This window comes from Coffea eugenioides, chromosome 8 (genome assembly GCF_003713205.1).
Source record: "Coffea eugenioides isolate CCC68of chromosome 8, Ceug_1.0, whole genome shotgun sequence".
Lineage (NCBI taxonomy): Eukaryota > Viridiplantae > Streptophyta > Magnoliopsida > Gentianales > Rubiaceae > Coffea > Coffea eugenioides.
Window position 1 is genome coordinate 4,806,814 of NC_040042.1, and position 27,442 is coordinate 4,834,255.

Below are 27,442 nucleotides of genomic sequence, written 5' to 3' on the forward strand. Positions count from 1 at the left end.
CAAAAAATATGTATTTGTGTTTTTTGCATGATAATGCAATCTTATACGTATTAAATCAAGAATGTCCTTTTAGATTCCAACAATAACAAAGGCATATATCTCAAAAAAAGGATTTATATTTCGTATCAGATTTTTCTAATATTGTTATCTTGTTGTCCTCATCGATCCCTCTTCATCCTCCTTCCATCCAAGTTTTTTGTTCCTTGGAATTCTAAATTGTGGTGCAAGCTAAAATTACAAGCTAAAACAATACGAACATGTTTGAATTACTATAGGGGACATTAGATACTGAATCTCCATATCTAAGTTTATGACTAGATACTAAACTTTGATATGTTAAACAGTCTTCCCCTGTTATTTGAGCAAGAGTATTATTTAGAATAATTATTGTATATTTTTTTTGTGATGTTATATATATGAGTTAAAAGGTGGTTAATAATATAAAAAAAATGATTGAAAAAAATATATTTGTGGCACAAACAAAATAACATTTAAAATAATTTTAGTATCCAATCAGACCAAAGTAACTACAAAGCCCAAATCCTATCAAGAAAGGGGGAAAAAATCAAGTGTGAAGGAAGGTTTCTAACCAATTGACGCCCATTAATCAAATTTCAGTGTGTTTGGACAGGAGATTGTTTGCTCAAATATATTTGCTTACATTATTATTACAATTTTCAATACATCTTTTTATTTTTTTAATTAACTTTTTATCTCACATACATCACCTCACAAAAAGTACTATAATAAAAATATTTCAAATAATTTACAATCCAAACAAAGTTGCTCAAGGCCCGTCCGCGTTCAATTCTCATTGTTGTTAGCAGTCTTGCATAAGTGGGCGGTGTGCAAGAATTATTCAGAATAGTTTTTTTTTAAAAAAATCCTATAATATTTTTCTAATGTAATATATATGAAATAAAAAATGATTAAAAAATATGTTAATAATATAAACAAATAATTTTGACAGAACAAATTGTGCGTTAAATTTAAGATAGGACTAACTTTTTCGTCCTTTGAAACGGTCGAGATGACGTCTGTGCTAAGCTCAGAATCTAAGAAATAAATAAATAAATAAACAAATAAAAATAGAAAAGCGAAGGCTGCTTGGCCCGAAGGGAAGGGAAGGTCCCAGCATCAGAAAATTCTGGCGGCCCCCAGTCCTTGCAAAAACCTCGGCTGACTGACTTGGGACAAACGAAAACCCAAAACCCCTCAATTTTTCTTTTTTTGAAATTCCCAAACAAGACCAACACAAAAACAGCATTTTCCACCAGGTGTAAAATGATTACTAGTATCTGTTTAGTAAAATAGGAACAAAGGAAAGGGAGTTGTTGTTAGGAACTTTAGTATCAGGATGGTGCTATGGGAGATGACACTGGCGACAGCTTATTTTCTGGGCCTCAGGAGAACTTACCGATTGGCTCTCAAGATCCAGCGCAGGCTAATCAGCCCCAATTATCCCAGGATCCGCCAATTCGCTCACAGGCATGCATTTCTTCACCTTTCTCACTAAAATACCCTCCATTTATTTTTCCATTTTTCTTTCTTTAATCGCTTGTAAGTTGTCTTTATGATTATGTTTTTGACGAAAGAAATCTACTTTATTGCTGTGTTTTTGTTCTTTTTTGTTTTGTTTTGTTTTGTTGTTGATTGAGTAATAAGCACTGTGCATTGATTATGGTGGTTCGGTCTTTTTCATTTTGGGCTCTTTCTGTTTGATTTTCTGTTTAATGATGTGTGTGGATTGTGTAAAGGTGAAATCGTATGTTAGACAAGTAATGTAGATTGAAATAGGTATAGAGTCTATTGTGGAATTAGCTAATGTAGATGGAACAGTGTGTTAGGAGTCTAATTTTTGTATCTTGCATAATCTAAATGCTGGGTTTTGCTTACATCTTAAAATATCCTAAATCTGGGTTCAGGAATTGAGAATCCACTGCCCCTGCGCTTTGTTGTGCTACGCATGTTGCACTGTTGGATATGTGATGGCACCTTTTCTATGGTCCACGCATTTTAGAATGAAAAATTAATCAGGAGAATGAAAAATTAATCAGGGCCTTTTTTTTTCCCTTCATTTTCTCCTTTTGCTTCAAAATGAATTGTTACTCCAATCTACTATTGGCGTTCTTTGCTGTTTGTGTGCTCTGGTAACAAAAAGTTAGCCGCATTTGTGCTTGGACTAGTTGCCGAATGAAGTATTGGGACCAGCCTTGTATGTTTATATAAATCGTGATACATAGAAGTTGTTGCTGCTCTACGTGGTAGGTAATAGATAATGGATGATCAATCTCGTGTTTTTTGTTTGCAAGTTCATTTATTGTTCTTAACTTTTATGGTCAATTTAGGATATTAATGATGTTATGATGCTTAGATCATGATTTTGTGGAAAATGATTAAAGCTGCATGTTTGTATGTGAATGGTGATTAGCATGAAAAATGGATGGGCCCATGCCTTGCTTAAACATAGAATGTCAAGAATTGCCATCTAAAATCTAGGTACTTTGTCAAAAGAGATTAAACTCTTAATGTCTTTTATTTGGGATGTTTGTTGGTCTGCCTCTGAAATGCCCTACAGGGAATTTGGGGCAAGATTTTCTATTAGACTGTTGCTTTTATGTACCTAGCACGTCTTAAGTTTGTGCTTTAAGGGAACTTGTTAGAAGTAACATTTAAACCTGAGTTGATATTGAAGAAAACCAGATTGCTATTCAGAACTTGTTGGTTATTGATGTTTGTTGCTGCTTAATTATCCTGGTGGACAATTGCTTCTGGTTGTTGTTTCTTAGAGATAAGAGTTCAGAAAATAGTCTAAACTTGTTAGTTTTGATGTTTCTTGGTTTACCTATAAAGAAACTCGGCCATAATTATCACTTCAGCAAGATTATAGGTGTTCAATCAACCTTCTTTAACATAGCAGTTATCTAATGCTGCCCTGTTCTTGTTTAATGTGGACTTTGCTGGGATGATTAGTCCTCATTCTCAGGCTTAGTTCACAGTTTCGTGGATACTGTGATAGGGAACTTGTCCTGTAAACTCTCTGAATAATATATGGTGGCAATTCTGGTAAATGACTTACCTTTTCTTTTTTATGATCGACAGAAATACTGCTTGTGTGCGGTGGCATCTAGGGCATAATTAATGGGATGTCGTGTATTGTAATACATGGGTGTTTCTCTCTTATTGCAATATATTGGTGTTTCTTTCTTAATGAGACAATTAGCAGGGGTTCAGAAAAGAGGTGATTATTTGTTGTAATGTATGGAATGCCTTGTACACCGCAATCTCATCACAGGGGCACGGATATCAAGGTGCTCAATGGAATCAAATTGACTAAAAAATGTGTAATTCTTTTTTTTTTTTTTTGGTGGCTCTATCATCTTCTTTTTTCTTAACGGGTTAATAATGTGGTGGTAGAGATGCCAACATTTGACAGTATAATTTTTCAAATCCAGATAAATTTGTTGATGTCAACATAATTTCAACTAATCTTCAATCTCATAGGAAGTCTGCTAGTTTTGATCTGCAGGCTTTCTTGTCAGTTGTCTGGTACATGATATATCAGGGATTTAAGCTGTTGAATTGTATCACAAGGCTTAGATTGTTTATAATATCTGATGTGGGAGTCTCAATTTTCCTTTAGTGCGTGGATAACCCTATTGAGCATCCAGGCAAGACATTGATCAATGAGCGGAGAAATTTTTAATCCTAACTAATTTACTCTCATCTTTGACATAATGTTTTATCTCGTTTTTCCCTGCGGTACAGAGAAACAGTGTATACAGGACATTTCATCTACATTCCCTTTCTAGCCTTGTCTTACATGTATTGGATTCCCTATATCTTCTACTGTTAAAGAATGGAGAACGCCACCAAACAATATTGCTCATCCTTGTCTTGTTGTGTTTGATTACAGGCGGACACGTGCTGTGTTTGATGTTGCGATCAAGGTTCATCGTAATATACAGGAGAGAGACCTTGAAGTAGGAAGGAGTATTGGGATCAGGATACTAAGATGGCTTGACAGGATGAAGCCATCTGCTCAGATTCAACCAAAGCCTCCCCGGAATGGTAATGCAAGCACAAGTGTGAAGAGGCATTTAACTGATTCAAGCCACCAGTCAACTCCCTCAAACTTCCAAAGAAATGGTGTACGAAGTGGGGCTCCTGATTCTGACAGACATTTATTTACCTCATCAAGGAATGTCTGGCCTAAATCATTCCAAAGCGTTGCTATGATGATGCGACGGACCAAGCCAGCTGGAGTTAATACTCAGTACCGACATTTAAGCATCTATGGTCTGCAGGCTCTTAAGGTTAACTATGGAGGACTTGGTTCAGGTGGAGTCGTTCGAAGCGACATAATGCAGTGGATGTTACAAAACTAGTCCATACAGCAAAAGTTCTATATTCTATATCCATCATGTCTGTGTTCATTGGTGGGTATAAGCAGTTTATGAAGGCTAACTTGACAACAGAAAGCGGATGGTTAGAGACTCCTTTCTGGCTGTGATTTCGTTCTTTGGGGATTAATAATATCTTTTTAAACTCTTTCCCCTTGATTCTGTATGTTGTTTTCAACCCTTTTACAATTTTGGAATCCTGAAGCTGTATCGTTCAGGATCATAGATACTATCACAGTTCTTTCTATTAAATTTTTCGCAGAGAACAGTACATGTGAATGCTTTCTTTCTTTGGACTGGTTTGTTACTGTAATATCAAAGCTACATCTCTTTTTTTCTTTTTGGTGGTTTCATTTTAAGGAAATGAGAGGTTTAGGGCCTGTTCTCAGGTCATGGAATATTGTTGTATTGTATAGCACTGCATCCCCTATTATTATCTCAACTTTGAGAATCCATTCGTTTTATTTTAGAGTGGAAAATGATCCTACTGAAAAGGGCTGAGCAGTTTTAGAATGGAAAGACTTGAGAATTCGGAATCATTTCTCATGATTTTACTTGAGACGTGAGAATAATAATGCAGCAAAATTGAAACTTTGGCTAGTGACTATCATTCCTGCATTCCAAAAAAAAAAAAAAAAGAAGTACTACATTAAATCTTTATTAGGTAGTGATTTTGTGATTTAGACTTTAAGGCTTTTCATTTGTTAATTCAAGATTGAAATGCAATTAAAAGTTTGACATCTTTAGTCATGGTGTAGAATTACTATTTTGTTTCTTAGTTTTGAGAAGTTGAAATACACAATCAATTAGGGTTAAGAAAAGGAAAATGATATTTACACCACTTTAAAGTCATAGAAACTAAGTAAACAATATTTCACCTCATATTTATTTTTGATTATTACCATATTTGGATCTATTGCTTAGGCATCTTATATTTATTCCAAGGGATAATTGCAGAAACTTCCCCCGAGGTTTCTGACATTTGCACTGACCTCTCCTGTGGTTTGAAAAATTACACTGACATCCCCTGAGATTACTAATCCTTTGCAAATTCAGTCCAAACGATTAAAATATTGTTTTAGGGAGTGAAATTAGAATTTTGTACCAAATTTGTCCTTTGTACTACATGTCCAATGAATGACAAAGTACGACAAATCAATTAACAATTAATAAACTTTAAGGAGTATAGTTTATAGGCAAATATGCATTACCTACTTAAAGTACCGGTTCTTTATGGGTATTTTACTTTCAAACATTTAATTTAATACAAATATTTACGCTCAAATACAGATTTGTATTTACATTCAAATATTTAATTTTTGTTAAATACAAAAACTACCAATCTCTCTTTCATAAAAACATTAATATAACATTTTTTCAATTTTAGTTACAAACATCTATGTATTTAACATAAATTAAATGATTCAGAATAAAATGCCCATAAAGAGCCAATACTTTACTGATGTAATGGATGAAAACCATAAAGAATTAATACTTTATGGGCCATTTCTTCTTTTTTTAAAAAATATTTAATTTATATTAAGTAAATAACCTAACGATTTCCTTTTTGCAAAAATATTACTGTAACACTTTTTGAATTTACTTACAAACATTGATGTATTTATCATAAATTAAATGTTTGAAAATAAAATACCCGTAAAGAACCAGTACTTTAAATGAGTAATGCATGTTTGTCCATAAAGAGCCGGTAACTATTTAAAGTACCGGTTCTTTACGGGTATTTTACTTTCAAACATTTAATTTAATACAAATATTTACGCTCAAATACAGATTTGTATTTACTTTCAAATATTTAATTTTTGTTAAATATAAAATCTATCAATCTCTTTCCGTAAAAATATTAATATAACACTTTTTCAATTTTAGTTACAAACATTTATGTATTTAACATAAATTAAATGGTTCAGAATAAAATGCACATAAAGAGCGAATCCTTTACCATGTAATGGATGAAAGTCATAAAAAATTAATACTTTATGGCCATTTCTTTTTTTAAAAAAATATTTAATTTATATTAAATAAATAACCTAACGATTTCCTTTTTGCAGGAATATTACTGTAACAATTTTTAAATTTTACTTACAAACATTGATATATTTATCATAAATTAAATATTTGAAAGTAAAATACCCGTAAAGAGCCAGTACTTTATATGAGTAATGCGTGTTTGCCCATAAATTATACTCCTTAAAGTTTATTAATTATTAATTGATTTATAGTACTTTGTCATTCATTGGACATATAGCACAAAGGGCAAATCTGGTACAAAATTCTAATTTCACTCCTTAAAATAATATTTTAATAGTTTGGACTAAATTTGCAAAGGATTAGTAACCTCAGGAGAGGTCAGTGTAATTTTTCAAACCACAGGGGAGGTCAGTGCAAATGTCAGAAACCTCAGGAGAGGTTTCTGCAATTATCCCTTATTCCAATCACTTAATTATGATTGAACCCTTAAGAATATAGAGGAAAAGAGATTTAAAGAAAATAAGTGTGTCCGGATATTAATTTATTTGTAGAATATTTTTTACTTATATTATAAACACGTTTTTCAAACACGTTTTTTATATTTTCAATTATCATTTTATTACAGTAGTGTTATTTCAAATAATTTTTCCAATAATCTTCTATCCAAAATACACTTAACGCTAAGGGTGCGTTTGGTTCCCTATAGAATTGAGGTTTAGAATTGGAATTGGGGCCCTAATTCCAATTCCATTGTTTGGATTTTGCTCCCCTCAAAGAATTAGAATTGAATCTGAATTCTATAGGAGTCCAATTCTATGAATTGAATTCTTTACCGGATCAAAAGAATTCTAATTCCAATTCCACAATTAAACGGGTCCAAACGCGGATCTAATATGGATCAAAAATTAAAATCGGGTCAAGGGCATCGGCACCCCTCTCTTTCTATCTAACTCACCATTTTTCCTCAGCCGCAGGTGCTCTGCTCTCCACCATCGCTTCCACCTGCAACCCTTTCCCACCACCGTCTCCCCCCTGCCTTCCGTTTCTCTGGCCACTCCCTCCATCCTTCGCCTCTCTCGCCACTCAGAAGTAAGCATATCTGCATAACAATTTGTTTCCTATTATTTTCACCTGGAACTGATAGACTCTCAGATGCTATTTGTTGTCTTTCTGATGAGGATCAACTGTCAGCTGTAAACAATTGAGTCTGGGTGGCATGTGATGATAGCGTAGAGGAAGATTTTTAATGGACCTGACCGCTAAAAGGCATTTGATTCATTATTAAGATTCAAAAGGTAAGACAAGTGCGATTTGAAATACAAATGTACGGGTTCTTTTGATGTTGAAATTTCTCAGATTTCCACTGAAATATAATCATAAAATCCTGGGACGAGCATTGGCTTTCTTGTTGCAATGTTGTACTCGTAACACTTGTCTTTCACTGATATATTCCCACTTCCTTGTTTGTGGAGAAGCTGTATTACTTGACAAAATTTTCAAAATATATACGTTTATTCCCCTGCCTCCTCTGTATGATTAATCAATTGCTGGTGAAGTAGTTGTCAAATATTTTATTAGATGCTGATGCGTATTCATCTCCATGTGTTTTTGAAATTAGCATGAAAAATGGGAAAAGGTTTTTTTTATTTTTCTATATTCTTTGCTTGTTGATCATTGCGGGTTGGAAAAATTGAGGAATTTACTTGTTAGGGAAACTTTTTGTATTTTTAGTATGAAAATGAATGATATTTGTATATTGCAGGAGTGGAAAAAGCAAACTAATAACAAAAAAGATCAAGAAAACTTGGTGGAATTGAACAGATTTTCAACTGAATGGAACTACTAAATTGCTAAACTTGCTTAGCTCCTATTATTTATGATGGTCGAGTGAGATATTATGTTCTGCCATGTCTGCTGGTCTTGTTTTTGTTATTACGCTTTGATTGGTACAATGGAATTACACTTGCATTTTTTAGGAACATTGTCTTCTGATGACTACTAGTTGTGGCTGTGTAGTTGAGCTGCACATATATATATATAAGCTTTGTATATGCCATATAATGATCATGTGATTACAAGTGTTTTTAAGAGGGAGTGTGAGTTCTTATATGTCCCACTTTAGTGTTAGTGCATGTGTTATGATTCTATTTGGGTACAATTAGGTGGACATAGTCTGTTGTTTCTATCTATTCCTCCCATCATCCAACGTTTAGGAAGGAAGATTTGGAAGGAATTGCAAATAAATACTACTACTTTATTTATCCCTGATAAAGCTTTGTATGGTTAGACTTTTTTTTTTTTTTGCTGCAGACATACCTTGGATCAATCAAATAATTAGTTCAGCTACCAAAAACAGGCAAATAAAAAATTCGTTCTGGCAAGAAATTTGATAGGGGTGGTATATATGGACCTTTTTCGCCCCATTACATCTCAAAAACAAGCAAAAGAATCAGAGACTATCTTCAGTTTTTGAAAGCACCTAGAAGCTACAATTCGGAGAAGTTAGAACATTATGTGATTTGATATGTGTATATATCAAAGAAATTCTTTTGTTTGGACATCAACCACTTAACTAAAGGTGTTCTTTGTTGAAGCCTTGCCAGATGACTACTAGAACAGTAGAACCAAGGTCCATAGTTGCGAAGTGCGTTTAAATCATTCACTTTGTCTACTATATCTATGGTATATGCCCTGTCTACTTTTGGTTAGTATAGTTGATTTCTCATTCATTTGGTTCGAAGCAGAGATAGTCATCTGATATAGCAATTTTCGTGCATAACTTCACAATTTTTAGTTTGCCTGTCAAATAGATAGTGGATCAGTGGACTCTTGATCTCCTAGATGCATTTTCTTGCACTTCGTTGCCAATTGCCATGTCTGTTTCCGTTTTAAATATTTTCTAATACAGGTTATCCAGTGTTTTCCATATTGGTATGCATAGTTGGCTATTTTATTATCTTTCTTTGACGATACTAAGAATAATATAGTGTAAAATGAGAGTAACTGGTCCCTCTGGTATAGCTTTGATTAGCAGCAGGTTCTGATAAAAAAGCAGAAGTCACAATAATGTTTACTGTTTACCTCCACAAAAAATTGACGTAGCACAACCAAAATGATACTTTTAATCTCTGTTTACCATAGTGCAGTAGAGCTTATTAAAGCATATGATTAAAAATTCAAGTACGGACATCCTTTTCTTATGCATTATTTTGCATGGAACTTGGCATGATTGGAGATATTTGCAGTGATAGGTATAGCTGTAATTTTGGTTTGAGAGTTTTCCAATAGCTAATTTGGTCTTTTGAATTAATAGCTAGTTTGGCATGATTTGGTCTTATGTTAAAGTACATGTTCTTCTTAGAGATCAAGGAAGATATAGGAATAGGAAGAATGAGATAGCAACAAATGTTTTAGGTGTATGCCCCCGTGACATGAGATTTACATATGTATTGCCTGGATGGGAAGGTTCTGCAGCAGATGGTAGAGTTCTACGGGATGCGTTAGTTAGATCAGATCCATTAATTGTTCCCAAGGGTATGTGACAATTAGATATCAAGTGTTTTTTTTTCTTTTAACTATAAATGAGTAATAATTTGTTGTCTAACATTACTGGCAAGTACTTTCTTGTTGATGCGGGTTATGCAAATAGCTCCGGTTTCTTAGCTCCAAATAGGGGAGTTAGATATCATCTTAGCGAGTGGTCTGCTAGTGGGAGCAAGCCTCAAAATTTTAAAGAGTTATTCAACCTTCGACATTCAATTGCTCGAAATGTGATTGAAAGGACATTTGGTTTGTTCAAGAAGCGGTGGGCCATTTTGAGAGATGCATCTTTTTTTGATGTTAAGACTCATGTCATGATAATTAATGCATGTGCCATCCTTCATAATCTTATTCGAGTAGAACAACCAAATGACCCTTACTTGGATGAAGTTGATGCTGAGATGCGAAGAGTACAACATGAGGTTGATGATGAAGATGAAATGGAAGATGAAGATGAGGAAAATGAAATGGAAGATGATGGTCCAAATAATGATGGTGGTGTAAATGCTGTTAACGAGAATCGAATTCGAACAGTACAACCAACTAGCGAGTGGACACAATTTAGGAATGCTTTAGCACGAGCAATGTTTATTGACTATCAAATTAGACAAGGCCATCATGGAAGTTGAAATTTGATAGGAATTTATTCGAACTTAATTTAATATTAGAATGGCCATTTATTGAAAAATAGTAGCAATGTATAACTGTGCTTTTCTTTCTCTTTTTTTTTTGGCTAAAAACACTTTGTTTGCGTATTCATGTATTGAAATTTCTTGTAAGATACAAAACTCAAATATTTATAATAGGCACAAGTTATGACTTTCCTCCCAATTCATATCATAGAGTAGGCTTTTGATTTTCTAAAATTTAAAGTTCTTAACTTTAAAAAAGTATCAAGGTTTTAACTCGATAAATATTAACTACTTTTTAAGTTAGAATATACATTTATTTTTTATTTAATTTAATTTAATTTTTTTAAAAAAAGAATTTTTTTTATTTTTGCAAAAAAGGAACTAATTTTTTTTTCTTTTAAAGCTTTATTTAAGAAAAGAAAAGAAAAGAAGAATATCATTCAAAAAGAGAAAAAAGTAAGCAGAAGAAACTACCACTCGAAATCCTTGAATCAAACCCTAATCGAAGAATCCAAATCTTTCAGGTAACTGATTTTTCCAGTAATATTCTTTACTTTTATTCTCTGTTTTGTTTTTGGTTTCGGCATGATATGTTAATTACAGTCTTAATCGTTTTCTTTTCTGGAACAAGTAGATTCAAATTCTAGGTCTCTAAATTATGAGGACCTTGAATATTTATCCTTTTTTGGTTTATTTTGTGAGAATCATAGCTTAGGTTGTTTGTAATTGTGAAAAGATATTGCCCAAGTGCCCTTTAATCTGTAAGTGGTGATAATTTTAATTGTTCTGGAAATGAAGATCATAAACTCACTAGGGTTCATAAAGAAAACAAAAAAGAAAAAAGTAATGCTGATCATTAATTGTATATTAAGAACAGTTTTATACAAAAAATAATTTGGTGCAGTATTTTGGCGTTTAAATTAAAAAACTGTTTCTATATCCTTGTGATGGAGCAATTATGTTGGAGAAATGCTTGTCTTCCTTTTTGGGGCTTGGGGGTCATGTAAATGTAGTTTTTGAATTCAATGGCGGGTAATGAAGGTATGGAAAGTAGATGGATGTTTCACCAGCAGAATTTTGTGGTTTGTCGTTGAGGGAAATGGGTTATAGGTTGCTTAGCAACTACCCTGGTTAGATTTTGCTTCCTACACGGAGGCACAAGGATGAATGTGTAAGAGTTTGCTTAGCAATTTCCCTGTTACTGCTTTTTTGCATCATGATCATTTGTGATTTTGTACTCTTTTTTGCAATAATTACACCTTCTAACCCTTCATTGAACTCCCTCTTTGGTAAATTAAGGTGAAAAACTATAAAAGAACAGAAAAAGGAAGGAGTAGATGGATTTAGCAGACAAGGCCGTGGGGCTGCTGTTATCGGTAATCAGCTTGTCAGTTTTCACTTACTATACATTCTGGGTGATCATACTGGTTAGTTTTTTCACTTCTGATCCTAAGAGCTTTTTCTTTTTGACTCTGGGTTTTTCCCTTTGTTTCTGACGTACATTTTTCTTTTGTGCTTTCAGCCGTTCGTTGATACTGATAATTTTGTGCACAAGTACTTTTTGCCTCAAGAATATGCCATTCTGATTCCGGTGTTTGCTCTTGCGGCGCTGCTTTGCTTCCTCTGCATGTTTGTTGGATATGTGATGCTCAAATCCAAAAAGAAGAAGGCATAATGCAAGATCTATAGTGTGTGCTGCAACTACCATTTTTTTGTCACATACAGATAGTTTTATTGCTGGGTTTCTCTTTTACTTGTAAATGGAGGATTTAGATGATTGCACTCAGTTCCTGTTAATTTGGTGAAACCTGAAACTGGTAATTGTCTTAGAAAAAAAGCTGACAAATTGCAGATAAAGATTATCTTCAGATATTGTTAGCCTGCTCTTGTAAGAGAGCAGTTGGTATCATTTTGTTTTGCAAGATCTAGCATTTATCTTTTAGTTGTGGAAAAACAATGCCATAATTTTGCTTATGTACACCAATGCTTGGCGCTCTGAGGTTCCATTTGTTGGTCAACTGCTTCATGCATGTTTGTTCTTACAAATGTAGGTTGGGAGGAAATAATGATCTTCTTTAATTCGTTTTTGGTTTTCTTTGGTTAATGGCACGGCTTGGTAAGCCTGCCTGACTAAAGCTCTATCAGAGACAGGCTCACTTTGTTCGGCATTACTGGAAGAATTGCTTTTTGACCTGTACGTGTGAGGATGAAAGTTGGTATCTGCTGGAGTGATGAAGTAGCCTTTTGATGTGATTTTACCAATCAAAAGTCTTCTCATAAGATTCTTTCTTATTTCAATTGCTGGACTCGTTAATTTTGGCTGATTCTAGGGCTAAAAAGGATACCTAGATTTCATTGCTTAAGCAGTAGTTATACGAGTGACTACAGAACGAAATGATGCTGGTATTCTAGTTTGACAAGATGATATCTGAATTTACTACGTAAAATTGAAACTTTTGTAACATGATTGAGATTGCTTGGTGTAATTGTGACAGCCCCACTTTCCCCTAAGGCGGACCAAAGAGGTTAGCGCGCCTGTCCAGCTCTCGCTAGAACTACAGAGTCAGATCACACAAATCATATATTGCACACGATCAAACCCCAAGGAAAGTAACAATTAAAAATCACTAAACTACAATACATCTTACCAACTCGTGTAGGGAAATTAGGACATCGATTGAACACTCACCAAAGCCCTGGAAGCGTAACATCTCAAAAATACACTTAACAGACAAGACTAAATACTTATACATGTATTTACATCAGAGTCTTCAACATTTTAACTTGAAGTACAAGCCAAAGGGTTCATACTAGTCAAAATACAATTAGGGTTTCGGTTACAAAGGAGCTTAACAAAATAACATATACATTAGCTCGACTCTTTTCTTCCAAAATCGTGGTTTCAAAGTTTGTCCCCTGTAAGGAAAACAAAGATAACGGAAAGGGGATGAGCTTACGCTCAATGAGGTACCAAAATAATAGCAAATAAGAAACGTGGAACTTCATATTCAATTAGTCACATATGCGAATCAAATAAAGAAATTAACAAACACCATAGATAGAAAGGATACGGGTGGCTCTCAGGAGCCAAATTCCCATTTGCTTCACCGAAACTTGATTGAAATAATAGTTGACACTCCGTCAACGCTAAAGGAATAACCAATACTGTAGACTCCACTTTCTCCGATTCCTTCCATCTCACATACCCCTACCGGGCCCGAATTCCAATCAGTTCAGAAATGGTAATACTCGAGTATACCGGAATCAAGAGTTTCAATACCCAAATATTCCTAGAACAGACTACCGTGGTTCGTTATCTAATCGACCAGACCCTTGTCGACTCGACTCGAATAACTTAGCCACAGGATTTGAGCTCAGATGTCACAGAAAGGTCGTTGGATACAAGCTTCCAAACAACGTCAGAACAGATACAGATACAGATAACATATTCAAATTCGCATAGTAAATTGGCATATGAACAGACAAGAGAACGAGTGTGATAAAGTACATGCTCATCTCAAACAGAATAAACAGATAGTACATTCGTTCATATCACAGATTGCATATACAGACCCCAAGTTAAATAACAAGTAAGGGGAGTGGTACACTCACCAGTTTAAATAAAACAATTTCAAACGTTCCCCCCGAAGTACTTCCAAGATCACCAGCACGTCCTAAAATAATCAAAGTAAACAATTATGGTTCCTATGGGAATGACATTCACAAATGAAATTCAACTATGAATCATATGCCTAACCCAACAAACTACAAATGCAAGGGTGCAAAAGCGTGATTTTCGAAACAAAAGTAACGAGAGGACCTATGGTTTGAACGACCCAAAAGCCCTTCATTTCTTTCAAAAGGCAACTCAAACCTAAAGAGACTAAACGGCCTAGAAAATTGGACAGCATTTCCCCTAAATTTGCTTACTTTTCCAGCCATCATGGCTTCATTTTTCCTCAAATCAGCTTCAATGTCACACACAAAATAATCTCATTTTAATAGCCGTTCAATAGGCTCAAAGTGGTACAAGTACAAATTCAAGTTAGGAAAATGTTCGGAAAGGAAAATAGGTTTGACGTTGTTTTGCGTAACGGACACAACGGAGGCTACGCTTATCGGATTGGAATGCAATTTATACTGTTTCGAAGCTAAGACAAAGGCCTATAACTTTGATGAAGACCACTCAGTTCAGTTCGTAGTGTAACTAGGTCAAAAGTGCAATATACGAAACCAGAATCTCACAAACAGGTTAGCTAACTGCACTATGGTTAAACGACAATAACTCAAGCTACCGAAGTCCGATTGAGGTGTATCTTATGAAGTTTCGAAGCCAAGACATATACCTACATTTCTTATGAAAACCTCCAAAGCCAAATCATGCATTTTCATGATAAAAAATGGAAGTTCCCACGAAAACAGAAATCTGGGCGCGAAACAGGGTTCATGGATAGTCAAGGGTATTTCGGTCATTTCATAAGATACAGTGCTCCGATTGAATTGAAATTTTGTAGGAAACTAGTTTACACCATTTTCTACAACTTTCATGTTTTGGCAAAAATCTAATTCGATAAGAATCATGGTGAAAAGTCACGGTCAGATTGGGTGAAATGACAATGCTGTCCACCGAACTTTTACATATGGCAGTCTGGGTATTTCTGTCTTTTCACAGGTTACAGAGCTCGGATTAGGTTGAAAATTTACAGGCAACTATAAAATATCATTTTCTACAACTTTCATGTTTTAACCCAAGGCTGATTCAGCCTCTAACCTAGCCGAACAGAACCGGCCAGAACAGGGGTGAATTGAAATCCTAATCTGGAAATTTCGGTACAAAGCGGAAATTTTTCGCAAATAACTACAATTTACGCATCAAAACTTCATTCTAGACCATTCCAAACCATCATCCATGGCCATGCAATAATAAACATATAAAACAGAAAAAAATCATGAATAAAATAAAATTCACCAATCTCTACCAAAAATCAAGAAATCTTCCACCAAATCGCATCTTTAACCAACACAAGTCATTAATTTGACATTATCAAGACTAAAGAAAGAATTCCCTAACTACTCATCTTGCAACCTCAAGAAAGTAAGCAACTTAGCACCAATTTCTTCCAAACAACTTCACCAACAACCTTACTACTACTAAACTAAGGGTTTTTATGGAGGAAATTCAAGTTTAATCGGTTGGATTGAGAGATTGAGCAAGATTAGAGGCAAGAGAGTTGAGAGTTTTCTTTTCTTTTCTTCCTAGAGAGGGCCGGCCAAGAAGCTTCAAAATGAAGATGATTTTGGATCCAAATTAGATATTTAGTAAAGGTAATGAATAGTAGTCAAGGTAAAGATTGAACCACCAAGTGACACTGTCACCCTTATTATTAATGCAACTCTATCCTTTTGTCTCTCTAATGATAATCCATCTAGGTAATCTCTAATTATCCCTTAACACCTAATTAATTAATTCCTGTATACAAAACGTAACTTAATTGGTTGAATTTATCGCGCTTAACGCCACTAGTGGATCCCACGTCCAATATACACCCTTTATTTCTCATGAACTAACTTATACTAGAAAAATAGTTTAAAAACTATGTTTACTTATAAAATCTCAGAAAAATAAATATAATATGGTATAATGACGAAAAATGCAGGCGAGGGAATAAAATAAATAATATATAAAATTAGGAAAATTTACGGATCCTCACAGAAACTAGCTTGTCATGCTTGACATATTCATACTTTTAGCCTCAGTCCATTTGAGTTCTCTGCAGTGTTAGAAGCAAGTTTTCCTGTGACAACAGTTTGCTAGTAGGAATTCTACAGCATAAAATTTAGTAGTAGAGTTGCCTGTCTGCTGCATATCCAAACCCAAGTGTTACTGATAGCTTTGAGCTTCAGCTCCTAGTATGCAGTTATGTCTCGGCACCTACACGGCATGCAATTCCCAGGGTTTACTAGGTTTTCACGCAACAGAGACGTGCAGATTATATATATATATATATTGCATTGCATTCCATGTTTTTACAGCAATCAATGAGCTTTCTTCAAATTTGCACTTCTTTGGATTCAACATCCGGTAAAAATTCATTACAAACAGAACTTTTGCCAAAAGATAAGATGGATTGGTTGCTGGACATTGAAATTGCAAAATTCATACCTCTTTAGGCAAAAGCAGTACACAAATTAAACTTTATACAAGTGCAGAAGCTTCTTATCTTATAGGAAATAGGAGAAGCACTCCATACATAGACAGAAAAGGGGAAAGAAACAGTAATGAACTGGCCTTGTTACAAAACAAAAGCCTTGCTATGCCTACGAGGCAGCCAATGATATTCAGCTTTCAGCAAAGTTTCTACAAACTTATGACTGAAAAACTTCTTTCCGGAAGGGAACACACTCTCCTCTGAAAGCACAATCGGCCTAAGTACTTGATGTCTAACCTGCAAAACATCGTTTAGCCCAACATTTTACAGTTAGATTTTCAAATTCCAGTGTAATAATCCACGATATTCCAATTCATAATAATTGCAATGCAAGGCTCCAAGTTTTGTTGCTATTTAGTTTGGACTAATGTCGACAAAAATAAGAAAATTGATATGCAGGAATAGTAGAGATAAAGAAGCAGAAGCTGGATTATTGAAGGGGTGAAGTTGGTAGGCGCAGCAATTTTCTTGCTGGTCAACTCTGCTGCCACAACCTAATGAAGTTGGCTGGATTGGATGTTCTTCCAAGTACATCCATCCACCTTACGAGTTTATACGTCATGGTTTGTTACTAACCACGAAGACTTTCTCTCCATGATTCACGATTACTACAACAACTAATCCTACTTTACTTATTTTTTTTCGATAAAGTGAGAGTATTTGAATTCAAAAATTCTTATTTACGAATTCTCCCACTTTATCACTCGTATCAACCCTCTCTCGAATCACTCGACTACTTCAATTGTCAAAAGCCAAATGTAAAAGCAGGTACAAGTCTCGAAGTGCAAAATTAAGGACATTCAAACTTGCAAAAGCACTTTGGAAGAGATGAGGAAATTTACAAAGTAATGAAAATTGATCAAACATCATACAGTATATGCTTAAGAGCAAAATTACCAAACTGAAAAGAGCCTCGTATACAGAAAAAGAAGCCCTTTTGCATTAGGCTTTAAATAAGTATGTATAGAAAATCCTAACTATACCTTTCGAATGTCTGCAGACCAAAAAGTACAAATATTTAAAGCAGAAGAAGAAGAAGAAGAAGACAAGTTTCCTGTGTTTTCTAAACTGAATTTCCTTGAAGTTTAAGAGTAATCAGGCCGATATGATCAGGAAAATCACGGTGCAAGTTGACATATTAAATTGAATAACCATAGACAACATACTCGGAACAATATATAATCAAAATGCGATTATGTGGAAAGAAAAAGGTATTAGAAACAAAATCAAACACCATGCCCCTAAATATTTGACAATCTGCAACTGGAAAAGAAAGCAAATACCTGATAACATCCCAAATCTTAACTCCAAGAATTATCAAAAGCAGCAGAAGTAATCGCCTGCGAAAACTCCTGAAAGCTAATCCTTCCATCTCCATCAGTATCAGCTTCTTTAATCATCCCAGTAAGCTCTTCAGCAGTCAAGGCATGTCCAAGCTTGGCCATGGAGTGAGCCAACTCTGCAGCAGTAATAAAACCATTGCCATCTCTGTCAAACATCCTGAACAACTGCTTCAACTGCTCCTCCGTGTACGGAGATTTGGCAGGTAGAAGTTCTGGCGCTACTAAAGCAATAAACTCTGAAAATTCAACTAAACCATTGTTGTTTCTGTCAGCCTTTTGGATCAAAGTTTCAAGCTGATCAGGGCTTGGTTTTAGGCCTAGCGATCTCAACAGCGATCCTAGCTCTAACTGCGTGAGGCTTCCATCGTTGTTTCTGTCGAATGATCGGAAGATTTCTCGAAGCTCTGCTAATTGCTCATCATCCAAACTTACTGGCTCTTTACTGCTCATTCTTTGCAGCAAAAGAAGGAAGAAACAAATCTAAATTTTCTCCAAAACAAAACCTGCTTTCTTGCTTCTTTCCCTATATGATCACTGCTCTTCTTGCTTTGACATCGATATTGATCAAGAAAATGGATCAGGACGTCTCTCTTCTTCTAGTAAAGCTGCACAAAAATGAGTTCTTGATTGATCACCAACATTAATCCCACCTCGACAGTGTGTGTATGCGTGTGTGTAAAGATTTCAGACTTCAGAGCCTTAGTCAGTGATCCAAGTACAAAGGGTTTCTTGGATTTTGTTAGCGATCCAAGTCTTTCGCTGGATCCTAGGAATTCTGAGTAAAACTTTGACGAGCTAATAGGATCCTAACAAAACAGAAACTTTTGTATTGTATTTTCTTGGCAGGAAAACACGCAGTCACGCACTAGAAAGAAAAACTGCGAGTAAATTAACATTCTACAAGCCGACTTAGGTAGGATTGATTATATAGTAAAATAGATTACTAAGATTGTGAATAGTAATCAACTAATCATCAATAATAATGAATTATCATAATGTCCCGAATGCGTTTTTCTGAAGTTTATGCGTTTGACAATCTTTTTTATGGAAAAGGGCAAAAAGGGCGGCACAAATGGCGCGAACTTCGTGAAGACGCGCACGTCCTTTTTTGCTGATTGTGACCGTCAAGACTTTGTCAACCGTTTTTTAAATGGTCTCTAGTTTATTAAGTCTTTACACTTGGGTTGATTCATCAAATAATCTGGTGCCATGTTGGCATTTTGGATGGGAACTTGGTCATGGTTGGTGATGTTGGCTTGTTTTGGTTGGAGACCAAAAGAAGGGTTTGGGGCAGGTGAAGTACTGGCATTCTTCACTTCTTTCCTTTTATTATGGTTCTAGTAACCCTTCTTGACTTAATTTTGTTGACTTGAAGGTTTAATTTGGTAGTTTGGTGCTGGAAAGAAAGGAAATCAAGACCTTTCAAAAAAAAAAAGGAGAAAAAAAAAAAAAGAAAAAGAAAAGGTTCATGGGGTCCGTCAGACATTTTCTGGTTCCTAAAAGAACTAGGAAACTATCAACCATTTCTTCCATGGTAGACCATGCTGTTTTTGGGTCATTTTTCATTTGGAGAGGAGGGTTAAATCACACCTCTCTGTCTCACATTCACACACATCTTTATCGTAAATTCACACTTTTGATGAATTGATTGATGTCTTGTGCGGTTAATATTGAAACTTATATAATGTGCCAATTTTTTTTCATAGGATTTATGAAGAAAAATCTAATGATGTACCTCTTTTGAGGGTTGCTGATGCTGGTCCCGAATATTCAATTATGAATGGATAAAAACACCCTTTAAATCCGGCCAAATTTATGCCTAAAGTCATCGAAAATGCTTAAAATGTGCAATTTTAATTGTTCAAGAATCAATCAGAAACAAAATTTAGATGAGAGACCAAAAATAGATAATGGCAATAGTTTAGGGGTTCTCCAGGTTTGTTACTCACAATAGTAGTGTGTCTCTGCAGTCCAATCAAGTCAAAGAACAAAAAGTCGTTGAGAAAAAGGGGGAAAAGGAAAACAAAAAGAGTAGCCAAGACTGCTTCCCATTTTGGTTCCGAGGCTCATCCTACAATCTCTTCTCCTCTAATTTTTACCTCTGCTCGGGGAAGAACAGCGTTTGTAAAAGCATTTTAGTTATTCGAATCAAAACTGTGAACGTAGACAATCTGAGCACTCCACCACATTATACTTCCAAAACCAGCACAACTGACAAAGAAAACAAATAAAACACAAGGAACAACTGATTGCAAAACTCCATAGCTTTAATTGTTCACTTCGTATAATTCAATTGGATGCAAGAAAACTACGAAGAATGTGCAGTATCTATATTCTGATACTTAAAATGTAACAAAACTATCAAACTCTGGTCGGGTTACCCTTTGAGGAGGCCAGGGCACCTATGCTAAATTGCAGAAGATATAGGTGGTGAGGTTTGAAGCAGCTTCCCAACAGCTATGAACAATGTAGGACAGGCCACCAAGTATGCTTATTCCCAAATCAAATCTTATATGCACTCAATCCACCTATGGGTAAAAACACTAACGTGGGGCCAATAAAGTGCAGCTAAACTGGAAGTGTAATAACAAAGCAGAATTGAGCACATTTTCTGAAACTATTGTGTCTTTCAGAGTAACAGAGCACACCTTCTGTTGTTAATCCAGAATCTATAGGACACCGGAGTTTCAGATATGATATAGTACTGCTGCATGTAGACATATCAACTTCTCATGCTCGCTCCCTTTTATTTCATCAAGTATGATGAAGCTGAGAGCCTAATCAATGCTAGTAGCCTATGATCCTCCTAAACTCTGGTTGTTGCCATTAGAGAGTAATGTCATATGGATGTAACTTGTCAAAGAGAAAAAGACACATAATGACTCAGTTGCAATGGAGAATACAGCAGCCGAAAGCACACATTACTAAAGGACGGATTAGAAGTCTTCAACTCTTCAGTGGCAAAATATAGACTTAGAAAAAAAGAAAGTATAAATTAGGGTTTGATCTCAACTTTTAAAGTGCCAGATAGCAATTGCGTATAAGTAAAACGGAACAGCAGTGCCAGCAACGGGTGTGTCACACTCAATTATGTATAAGATGAAGTATAATAACCAAAAATTGTATCTACAAGTCTTCAAACTACAAGTCTTCAAGGAGGGAAGAACTAATGCTTAGAAGAACACCTGGCTACTGATCTAGAAGAGTACTCCCTTCCTTAGCCAGCACAAATAGACCACCATCTCCCCTTGATATACGGAGATCCTTGTCAAGGTATGTGATAAGAAGCCAAGATTTTGCCCTCTCACCAGGGATAGGAATCTTAAGAGGAGGCTGACCGGAAATAGCACGTCCAATCCCAGCCACAGCATTTTGCAAAGGATTCAGAGATTGTTGCACGGGTGATAAATTGATTTTTTGCCCGAAAATATCAACATCTTCTGGAAGATCTATACTGGACTTGATCTCGGGAGGATTCAGGGTCCCTTCCTTAAATTGAACCTGTATTCTTGATGGACTCCTCACTTCAAAAGCAGCACTGGCACTAAAAGAGAGAGAGGCAACAGGACCTGATATTGTGGTGGAATTATCTATGGTTAAGCTGCTAGAATTAACTGATTGGGATATCTTCTCAACCTTCACCAGTGGTAAGCTGCCTGTTGCCAGAAGAGGCAACAGCTCAGAAAATGCAGTAAACCTGACACAAGACAGAAACGATGTTCATCCTAAGCATTGATTTTTCAGAAATTAGCTGTGCTATCTGAAGAAAGCTCAATTTAACATCAAATTTCGCAGCCCAAATGCTGCTCTTTTCTGATACATTTCCCTAATTTGACTATATTGCAATGCAGAAAAGCTAAATAAATACTATTTCCTGTCTGGTATGATCAAATTCACACACCATTAGTGATTCAAGAATGACGAAAAGAACAGGGAAATAGAGCTTACAGCAGAACCCAATTGCCATCAAGCAATTCCGGGCTCTCAGTCGGAGCTGGATTGGGATTAGCAGCCTCCAGCTGGGCAATCAACTCAATAGCCTCGGCCCGAAGTTCGGACGAAGCCCGAAACCCGAAATCCGTCCCGTAGACAGTATCCACGAGAGCTCTTTTCAAGTCCCTAAGCTTCTGGCTCTCCCCATCAACCTCAACCCCAGGACTCCCATTCCCATACCTATCATCCTTAACCCCAACACCGCCCCACTCGTCGTCCGCTTCTTCTCCAGGAGGATCCGGGCCGGAAAACTTCGTCGGTGGTTCGGGTTCGGCCTCCCCTTTCTCGCCCCACTCGTCTGTAACTGTTTTGGGTTTTCTATCGGGTTCTTCGTCGTCGTTGTCGTCTTGGGGAGAAAAAGAGGGATTGGGTTTACTGGGTTCGGATGAGTCGCTGTAAGAATAAGAATATTTCGAGGAAGACAAGTAAATAGGGGAAATGGTGGGGTGGCGTTTCTTGAGGAATGGCGGGATGGAGAAAATAAGTGTTGGAAGCTGGGGTTTGAGTGCTGGAGTGGGTAGGAACGGGAGGGTAATGGAGTGGTGGTAGAGGACAGACATTTTTGCGGGGGTCGATGGCGGTGGGTGGTGGCTTATGGCGGTGCTGGTTGCGTACATCGGTGGAGCTGCTAAGGCGGAGGGGGGGTGGCAGTCGCAGTGGCGTTTGGACCGTCACTTGAACGACATACGTACAATAGTAGATATTGTGTTTGTGAATTGTGACTCGTGTTGGTAACTGCTACTCATATGATAAATTAGGAAATGAGAAAAATGAAAAATTCATCCATGTTGAACTTTTTTTGGCAACAATTTTTTCCCTAATTAATTAAAAAAAAGGGGGGAAGATTGCAAAATCTCAAATGTCTCCTCTACAATTTAATTGTAAGGAAAATGACACCATTTGTATATCATATATTGCTGATGTTAAATTTTAGTATCTCAAATTCAAAATAAGTCATTTTAATTACTTGCTTCACATAAAATAACACTAAAATGCTCTTTGTTTTTTTTTTTTTAAAGAAAAAAATCTTTACTCACCACCTCACCATTCTAGTCAAAATTTAACCTTTAGCTTGCATATATTTAAACCTCCTCTACTTAGACTTGCTAACATTTTTTTTTCCTTTTGGGTATCATTTAATCCCATTCAAGATAAAACAACATCTCTATTATGCTGATATTTTTTCTTTATTTTCTTCTCTCTTCTCTTTTCTTCCAAATTAGTTTTCTTTTTGCAAATTTTTATTATTGAGCAAATAAGAAATTTCACTAACAAAAAAAATTTTGGATGTCTATTCTCTAATTTACAAAATTGAAGAAACTTATAGTTTTTCCTTCTAATTAGTCAATTACAAATTAATATCATCTATTCACCAATTTAAGAAATTAAAAACAAATTTAGATTCTATTTCTTTCAAAATCAATTATCTATTATTTAAAACCACACATTCACATGTCAATTATTTGAACATCTTTTTTTTTCCTCTTATAAATTTTGATTATTAGGATCTTTCCTTTACCATTTCTTAAAAATAATAAAATTGTTAGTATATTCCTTTATATATCTACTCCTCTCACATAAAACTTTACTATCATCAATTATAGAAGTAAAAAATGAACAGCATCTTAAAATTCATTAGAAAGAAGAAGAAGAAAATTTAAAAATAAAAACTTAGCATATAGTAGAGGGGTATTTTTGTCTCTCAAGGCTTAAGTGACTCAAAATAAAAGTTAATGGGCAAAGTGAAAATTAGGGTATGTCTTAGAGAGATAAATTGTAATTAACCCCTCTTAACAGTATTTTTTGTAAAATTGACAAATGAATAAGAAAAAGATCCATATCTTTCATATGTTTCTTTGGTTTTAAATTTCTATTTTTGTTTTATTTTCTTTGGTTTTTTCTCTTTAAATGGTTTTCTCTCTTTTTTTTTTGGGTAAGTAGAAGGTTCTTTTTATTGTTTTGCACTTCCTTTAAATTCTTTTTGTAAATTAGTTTTTGATACATTTTCTTGGTTCAGAGCATTATTGTGGCCAATCATAGAAATGCCGTTAATGAACCATATTGAGATATAACCAATCTTAAATTCTTTCCATAATCAAACTTTAAGTAAATCAAACAATTGTAATTCAAACGCTAATACCAATAAAAATATGCTCATCCAACTCAAACTAAAGCTCGTTTAGTTCGTAATTAACAATAGTTTGTTAGAAGAACAACTTTTCTTTGAAAAGATAAACAAGTTTTGGTTGCACAAGTTTTGAAATAATTTCTTAATCGTGCTTTCAACTTACTAAGCATAATTTCCAGAAACATATAAGCAAAATATTTTTTGTTTCCAAAAAGGATTTTTATGTATTCAATAAAGTTCTCAAGTAAATTGTTAGTTTTTAGAAGAGTTGAATATGCACTAATTTTAATTATGAGCTTTTCATAATTTTGAAAGCACATGTTTTGCACGCGAGACACTTTATTTCTATAAACACTATTTACAAATACATCACTTCTATGAGTATTATTTACACTATCTCTTTAAAATGACTAAGTAGGAAAATGATTTTATTTACTTAGCATGTTTAGACTAGTAATTTTTTCAAATAAGTATAACTTTCACTATAAAATAAAAATTCATAATCAATTTGATTTTGGAATTATTCCACTATATATTGGTGTTTGATCTTCACGTAAAATTAATTATATAAATATTATATAATATTGGAATATTGGATATTAAGCAACGAAAAATAAATGATGTATCTAGTTAACAAAAGATAAAGTGAATGCAGAAGCATTCATTGCATCTAATGGTTTTTTTATTTATGTTTTTTAATTGCCATTAAACCCCCTTATAAAAGACCCACTATTGAAAATAACCTTTCTAATAAATTTTACAATCTGAGTTATTAGAAACCCAAGAAGAAAAAAGTACACCATCTGAAACTCTCTTCAAATAAAATATAGGGCAATTACTGAGCAAATATTGAATACATGATACACTAATTGGTTGAATTAAAAGAGTACCTCAAGAATTCATTGTTTGCTATTCTTGTTTGATGTCTGAGAATTTTATCCTTGTTAGCTATGTGCATTCAAGATCCAGTGTTAGTATTGTAAATGTTGTTGTTGTTGTTGTTTTTTTTTTATTTTTTTGCTTTAAAAGGCATAAAATTTATGTTTAAAGAATTTCTAGTTTGATTTATTTTGGGGCTTTCAGGCTGTTTATTTTGGAATGACTTCAAGAGTTGAAATGATTTTACGCTTTGGTAGTTTAATCATATGATAGTTGCAATAATCTTTTGATTATCCTAAATTGGAAGTATAGTTTTAGGATATTTCCAACTAATAGTTTAGTTCCCATCATCAGCACCAGTAACTTGTAAGAGGTTTGGAAGTATAGCAATGTTAATCTCTAAATCATGAACTATCAACTCTTCATTATCAAACATTCTTTTGTTGTGTTTGATTGTACTTTCTTATCAACATAAGTAGATAACGTACGAATGGCATTCAGCCAAAAGTTTCGTCGTCCTCTCACGTGCCCGGCATGTGGATTGGAAGCATCATGTTGTTCGCGCATCGCGCGTTAGCTTCCCATCTGGCCTCACCTGCCAGTGTCCCATGTGCCCGTTCTTTCTTCTTTTTCTGTGCGTCTGCTGCATTTGCTTTCTACCCGCTGCCTTCTCTCTCCAAGTACATTCTCTCTCCAACTGCATTTACTTCTCTCCATAATGTTGTTCTGCCACTTATCTGCATGCTCTGAAACCTGGTACAACATTTTGTTGAGCTCTTGTATTCGGTTCTCCCGAGCCCATAGCCTTCTTACCGCCCAAGGAGCTGTCACCTTCGCTGTTGGCTGCATCGGTCCAGATCTTGTGCCGTTCGTTTGCCTTTCCTCCTCCTTTGTTGTAAGCTTTCTTCTTTTTCTTTTCTTTTCCTTTCCAGTGAGGTTCGATCCTCTCTTCAAGTTTCCTCTGTTCATTGTTTTCCCCTAGCGTGCAGCTTTCTGTTTTTTTTCCCTCAGCCACTGTCTTCTATCCGCCCAAGGAGGTGCCATCTTCGCTATTGGTTGCACCTGTCCGGATCTTCTTCCGTTCGTTTGGTTCTCCTCCTCCTCCTTCATTGTAAGTTTTCTTCTTCTTCCTTTCCAGTGAGGTGCAGTCTTCGTTGTTAGTTTTCTTTGTAAGTTTTAGCCTCTAAGTTGATATTTTCATTCTTTGTTTCGCTTGGCAAGCCTAGGACCTTTTTCTCCCCTCCCGAAGACCACCTGTTTGCTGTCGGGAGAGGTATGATCTTGCTCTTGCTGAGTTGTGTGTTCTTTGTTTCCCCTAGATTTATAACATGTCTTTGATTTTTCTGATTATTCTTCTTCTTTGTTTCCCCTAGATTTATAACATGTCTTTGATTTTTCTGATTATTCTTCTTCACTATATTTTTTATTTTTTTTCCCAGAAAGCTACTTCATTCTTCGTTAGTTTTTTTTCTCTTACACTATATTTTTTATTTTTTTCCCCAGAAAGCTACTTCATTTTTCGTTAGTTTTTTCCCTAGAAAACTCCCTCTTGTCTGCCGCGGCAATATTGCTCTACCGCTTAGGCAGAGGTTCTGAACCCTGGTATAGAATACTGTTGGGGTATCCGATGTAGGTTTCACATGCTTCCCATGTGCCCCTGTTTCCCTATTTTTGTGGTTCTGCAACTTTTGCTTTCTTCCCACTAACTTTCTTTCTTTTTTACTAGCAATGTTGCTCTGCCACTTAGGCAGAAGGTTTTTTTTAGGTTTCTGATGATGGAAAATATGTGGTCGTCTTGGGTACATGCTGTTTACAGCGTAAGGAGCATCGACTCTCTGCTCTCTCGCTGTCTGGGTTTGAGTGGTCCGAATCCTGTCCCAGCCGTTGCTGTTTTCCTTCGTTGTAAACTTTTTTTTTTTTTTTTAAGATCGCATCCGTCCTCTATTTTGCGAAGCTAGCCTGTATGCTTTCCTTTTTTAAGCCATTTTTTGTGTTTTAGATCTGCTGTGAGTTTAGCTGGTTTTAGGTCCTCTAGATCTACTATTTTGCTCTCCGGAAGGTTGCAAACTTGCTCTTTCAATGATGTGCTTGTGTGTTTTTTTTTCTCTTGATTTGAGAATAGCTTCTTACAAGGCATGTGCAGTTGTGGGTATTTAGAAGACTTGGGTTCTGTTCTCTTTTAGGTTCTAGCTAGAATTGTGGTTTTTGAACCATCCTCTTGCCTTGTGTCTAAGTGGTTTCGACAGTTGAACTGGAAAGGTCTGCTATGTAGATCTTCGCCAATGATGTGAACCATCTTCTTGCTCTTTCAATGCTTTCCTCTTTT

The 27,442-nt window shown here is 35.3% G+C and overlaps 5 protein-coding genes across 9 annotated transcripts; 3 read left to right on the plus strand and 2 right to left on the minus strand.

Moving 5' to 3' along the window:
• Nucleotides 1-1,129: 1,129 nt before the first annotated feature.
• Nucleotides 1,130-4,801, plus strand: LOC113779943. The gene is made up of 2 exons (XM_027325737.1): nucleotides 1,130-1,488; nucleotides 3,917-4,801. Exons 1-2 carry the CDS (start codon nucleotides 1,358-1,360, stop codon nucleotides 4,386-4,388), a joined length of 603 nt encoding a protein of 200 aa, XP_027181538.1. The 5' UTR covers nucleotides 1,130-1,357; the 3' UTR covers nucleotides 4,389-4,801.
• Nucleotides 4,802-7,322: 2,521 nt separating this feature from the next.
• Nucleotides 7,323-12,506, plus strand: LOC113779129 (dolichol-phosphate mannose synthase subunit 2-like). Of its 5 annotated transcripts, none has more exons than XM_027324585.1 (4): nucleotides 7,323-7,481; nucleotides 7,545-7,687; nucleotides 11,864-11,991; nucleotides 12,087-12,506. In XM_027324585.1, exons 3-4 carry the CDS (start codon nucleotides 11,902-11,904, stop codon nucleotides 12,237-12,239), a joined length of 243 nt encoding a protein of 80 aa, XP_027180386.1. In that variant the 5' UTR covers nucleotides 7,323-7,481; nucleotides 7,545-7,687; nucleotides 11,864-11,901; the 3' UTR covers nucleotides 12,240-12,506. The 5 variants fall into 5 exon arrangements, with proteins under 5 accessions (XP_027180386.1, XP_027180389.1, XP_027180388.1 ...); XM_027324588.1 differs by having other exon boundaries at nucleotides 7,571-7,687; XM_027324587.1 differs by having other exon boundaries at nucleotides 7,584-7,687.
• Nucleotides 9,697-10,677, plus strand: LOC113779128 (protein ALP1-like). Its single transcript, XM_027324584.1, has 2 exons — nucleotides 9,697-9,926; nucleotides 10,005-10,677. The coding sequence occupies exons 1-2, from the start codon at nucleotides 9,716-9,718 to the stop codon at nucleotides 10,559-10,561; spliced, it is 768 nt and encodes a 255-aa protein (XP_027180385.1). The 5' UTR covers nucleotides 9,697-9,715; the 3' UTR covers nucleotides 10,562-10,677.
• Nucleotides 12,507-16,706: 4,200 nt separating the features above from the next.
• On the minus strand, nucleotides 16,707-19,046 carry LOC113781072 (probable calcium-binding protein CML18). The gene is made up of 2 exons (XM_027326913.1): nucleotides 18,057-19,046; nucleotides 16,707-17,010 (listed from the first exon to the last, which is right to left on the minus strand). The coding sequence occupies exon 1, from the start codon at nucleotides 18,564-18,566 to the stop codon at nucleotides 18,075-18,077; it is 492 nt and encodes a 163-aa protein (XP_027182714.1). The 5' UTR covers nucleotides 18,567-19,046; the 3' UTR covers nucleotides 16,707-17,010; nucleotides 18,057-18,074.
• Nucleotides 19,047-21,124: 2,078 nt separating this feature from the next.
• LOC113781696 (plastoglobulin-1, chloroplastic) lies at nucleotides 21,125-22,829 on the minus strand. The gene is made up of 2 exons (XM_027327667.1): nucleotides 22,065-22,829; nucleotides 21,125-21,813 (listed from the first exon to the last, which is right to left on the minus strand). The coding sequence occupies exons 1-2, from the start codon at nucleotides 22,724-22,726 to the stop codon at nucleotides 21,306-21,308; spliced, it is 1,170 nt and encodes a 389-aa protein (XP_027183468.1). The 5' UTR covers nucleotides 22,727-22,829; the 3' UTR covers nucleotides 21,125-21,305.
• Between the last annotated feature and the right edge of the window lie 4,613 nt (nucleotides 22,830-27,442).